At 50.8% G+C, this 4,149-nt stretch overlaps 1 protein-coding gene and 1 long non-coding RNA gene across 2 annotated transcripts in view; one reads left to right on the top strand and one right to left on the bottom strand.

Moving 5' to 3' along the window:
- The window catches only part of LOC143478050 (uncharacterized), a 29,841-nt gene extending 25,997 nt beyond the window's left edge, over positions 1-3,844 (top strand). Inside the window, exons 8-9 of the long non-coding RNA XR_013121683.1 lie at positions 281-397; positions 3,371-3,844. This is a non-coding gene — a long non-coding RNA (uncharacterized LOC143478050). The remainder of the gene's footprint in view (positions 1-280; positions 398-3,370) is intronic.
- Positions 1,451-3,360, bottom strand: LOC143478273 (uncharacterized). The gene is made up of 6 exons (XM_076977237.1): positions 3,324-3,360; positions 3,010-3,225; positions 2,671-2,829; positions 2,230-2,374; positions 1,925-2,136; positions 1,451-1,734 (listed from the first exon to the last, which is right to left on the bottom strand). Exons 1-6 carry the CDS (start codon positions 3,358-3,360, stop codon positions 1,451-1,453), a joined length of 1,053 nt encoding a protein of 350 aa, XP_076833352.1.
- Positions 3,845-4,149: the final 305 nt, after the last annotated feature.

Raw genomic sequence — 4,149 nt, 5'->3', positions numbered from 1 at the left:
CCCTGGAGGACAGGGGTGCTGATTTTCTAGAGAGGTGCCTGTGGGGCAGTAATGGCCTACTGGGCAGTCTCTGCCTTGAGCTGCAGAGCTGTTAGCAGGGCAGTAGTAACTACACAGGAAACAAGGAGAAATCTGCTTCAGTTTATAAAAATGCACTGTGGTTATTTCACTACTGCTGCCTAGTCAGGGAGTATTTTAAGTTCAATGAGGAAGCTTCATGCTATTTAAAGGATATCGTGTGTGTGTGTGTGTGTGTGTGTGTGTGTACCCCTGAGGACAGAGACTGCATCTGGCCTGGCCTTCACTGCTGCTGATGGATCCTTGTGGACAGTCTTGTGGAGCACTGGAGCCTCTAGGACAAAAATAACCTGGATGGTGGAGGAAGAGGAGGAATGAGGTGAGGATGGAGGAGAGGCAGACGGGTTTAACTCACTCCCGTCCGGGCGTGCCTGGGCTACCTGTGGGACACGGCCCTCCTCGGCCGGCTTGGCTCAGAGCGTTTGGGAGTGAAGTGCCTTGTGGGCAGTAGAAACCCTCCCAGCATTCTCCCGTTGGAGAGGTCAACCCGGACGCCTCGCAGTAATGGCCAGGTGAGCAAGGTGTGCACTCGTCCTGAAGGACAGCAACACCTGGTTAGCTGATTCTGGGCTGTGAGTTACATCCACATTATGATGATTTGCTGAATGTGCCTCACAGGCAGGGCTGCACGTGGCTGGTGCCTGAAAGGCATTAGAAACCTGCTGTGCATTTTATTCCCATGATGTCGAGCGATCCATCCAGTGCCAGCCACCTACTGCCTGACTGGATGAGCCTACACCATAATGGACATTACTACATTTTTCCTTTTCTTTATTTCTTTCTGTTTAAATTGTTGTTGTTGTCATGGTGACCGGTGTCGGCCAGAGGAGGATGAGTTCCCCCCCTGAGTCTTGGTTCCTCTCAAGGTTTCTTCCTCATGCAAAAAAAACTAGGGAGTTTTTCCTCGCCACTGTCGCCCTTGGCTTGCTCACTGGGGGCTTGGACTCAGCACTTGTAAAGCTGCTTTGTGACAACAACTGTTGTAAAAAGCGCTATATAAATAAAATTTGATTGATTGATTGATTGATTGATGTCTCCAGTGGGTTGATGGGAAATGGAGTTTCACTCCATGGAAACAAATTAAGTGATAAACTGAAACAATGTGAGGTCTGCTAGTATAAAAGTCTGGAAGAACCTCCGTTCCTGGGTTGAGGAACATGGTGATACCTGAGATGTTAGCATGGTCCTGCTGCTGAAGGTACCCTCTGGACAAGCCTGCGGGTCAGTAGTCCCTTCAGGACAATAATAACCCACAGGACAGGGTCCGCCTTCTGAGAAAAAGTACAAAACAACGTCCTGTTACTACTGATGAAGCATCATAAATCATCCTGTGGTTTATCCTGTGGTTTTGTGGCCATAGTCATGGGAGCCTTCAAGCACAACTGCCCCAGGTATCGTCATAGGTGTGGTCATGGGGCGTTTGGTGGAGCGGCGTACCTGGGGACAGGGCACTGGGCCTGGGTGAGCTGCTTCCTCCAGAGCAGTAGTACCCCGCCGAGCAGGAGCCCGAGACAGAGGAGGCGTTCTCGTGGGCGCAGTAGTGTCCACCATCACACTCCCTGCACTGGGACAGTGTCCTCAGGCCTGGATCAGGACCGTAGGTCCCCGGTGGACAAGGCTCCCAGTCATAACCCGTGCCCTCCGCACAGTAAAAACCTACAGGTAGACCAACAGACCTTATACAATGTTCAGAACAATACTGAATAAAATCTTATCTTATTGTCTCCACAGTGTGGCACTGTTTACATTTGAACTGCATTTTGGTCCATTTATGTGCTGCTTGAATCATGTACGGATGGTAGATGTGCAGTATGAGGACTGAGAAAGATGAATGAATGGGCCTAACCTTGTGGGCATGGCAACCGAGCCCCACCCACGCAGTACCAGCTAGCAGTGCAGGGCCAGCAGTGAGAGGCCTGTGTGGCAGTCATAAAAGTCCCCGGATTACACGGCACAGGCCTAGAGGTTCCACGAGGACAGTAGTGACCCTCTGGGCACATGTCTCCTGAGGTCCCATCTGTAGGCGTGGGAAGTTTTGCTTTCCCCACACAATAAAACCTTTCGGCGAGCAAAAAAAAATGTTATTTAGGCATTGGCAGCATTAGCTAGAGTCCTGTGAGCTGGAGAGAGTGGGTTTAGTTTTGCACACACCCTTCTGAGCAGAGTCCAGTTGGCTCTCCGAGGCCAGAGGTGGCACAGAAGAACCCTCCTGGACACGGCTGACACCCGTCCTCACTCTGCTGGCCACTGCTGTTGGACCAGGTGCTAGCGGGACAGGGCACTGGACTGGTGGTGCCTGCAACGTGAAACGCCTCCATATTCTCAGACCACAAACGATGCCACTGAAAATGATTTGTGTATTTAATCTGTCAGTAGCACGGCTGGTGCTCACGCTAATAAATGAGCAATTATACCAATTAATCATTTACCAATTAATAACTTAACAAATGTGCTAAAGGAGACACATTTATCTTCATATACATCTTCTTTGATGTAGGTTTGTTCTCACTCTTTTTAACAGAGTCATTTGTATTTTGACTCCAACCCTAATTCCCAACTCTCTGACTGTGACGGATGAGACTGGGCTCGTACCTTCAGGGCAGTAGTGTCCAACTGGACAAGGCGAACCCGTGGATGCGGCTGGTGGGCGGGCGGTGTGAGGAGCCTCCCTAATGGGCAGTGTGAGGGCCCTTCCTGACGGGCTAGCCGTGTGGGATCCCTCCCTGCACCAGTATCCAGAGAAGCACAGTCCTGCAGTCAACATCAATTTTTGAGTCACACTATGACCAACATTGTAAAAAGGAAGAAAAAAAAAAGGACCATCGCTGAATCATCCATCCTCATGACACATTTCTGTAGTGGAGAGGACTAAATGGGACAGCAAAATAACACATGAAGATGTCATAAAAAATATGTCAGGTAAAATTGTACCTGCCGGCTCTGCTGCACCCACGGTAGGGCAGAAGTGTCCTGACGGGCACTGAAGACAGCTGGCTGTGCTGGCACTGCCCTCCCTGGGGTTGTAGGTACCCACGGGACAGGGGAACTGTGTGGCATAGCTGGTTCCTTTAGGGCAGTAATGTCCCTTAAGGCAAGGCTGCGGGAGTGAGACGTTAACGGCCGCGACGTTCCCGTCACAGTAAAAACCTAGTGACAAGAGTGACGGTAAAACGCAACGTTAAACCCCCAGTATGGCCCCGCTACCTGCACTAGGAGCAGAGCCTTGTTTAAACATTATATCTTGCCCTCTTCGCAGATCGTGCAGTTGGTCTGTTTCTGCATGTCCTGGTAGGTCCCTGGGGGGCAGAGAACTGGGGCGGAGCTTCCTGGGGGGCAGTGGTGACCCACAGGACACGGCAGAGCTTGGTCACCAGTCTGACCAGGCGGACACCAGTAACCTATCATCCGGGGGAAGGAGGCAGACTGTGAGGATACAACAGCCAGAGGTTTTAACAACCTAGCTGAGAATGGCCCACATTTATTTAATGGAGACTACATGCATTTAATAGAGAGAAGCCCTGTCTGGGGTGTTAGACGAATCTGAGGTGTTAGACCACAAATCGTTACTGATGTGAAATTCCATTATGTGTTTACAAAGATATCAATTTGTTAGTTGCATGTCCATTAGTATTCTGCAAAATTCAATACATTCTTCCCATAACAATAATTCCTTCTGCTCAGAACATAAGCCTTGGTAATTATCACTGATGTTGGTAGCGATTACTTTGTACCCGACACCCTTAATCCCACGAGAACAGGGCTTTGCTTTCAGACTCTGATACTCACCTGGACTGCAGCATGCGGTGGGAGACGTCAGGCCCGTGGAGCTGCAGTAGTGGCCGGCCGTGCACGGGTGACACTCGGACCGTCCCTTCAGCCCAGCGGCTGGGGAGAACGTCCCTGCCGGACACGCCTCAGGCTCACTGGCGCCCTCAGCTGGTTAACAGGAACAGGACTTTCGGTAAAGTGTGCTCTGGGCACTGCTCGACGGCAGCATACGGAGATACAGACAACTGAGTGGTACGTACAGCAGTAGAAACCCGCAGGGCAGACGTCGCCTGTAACGCCGTC

The sequence above is a fragment of the Brachyhypopomus gauderio genome, chromosome 16 (assembly GCF_052324685.1).
Source record: "Brachyhypopomus gauderio isolate BG-103 chromosome 16, BGAUD_0.2, whole genome shotgun sequence".
NCBI lineage: Eukaryota > Metazoa > Chordata > Actinopteri > Gymnotiformes > Hypopomidae > Brachyhypopomus > Brachyhypopomus gauderio.
Note: the sequence above shows the minus strand (reverse complement) of the source record. Positions and strands in the feature narration are given on the sequence as shown.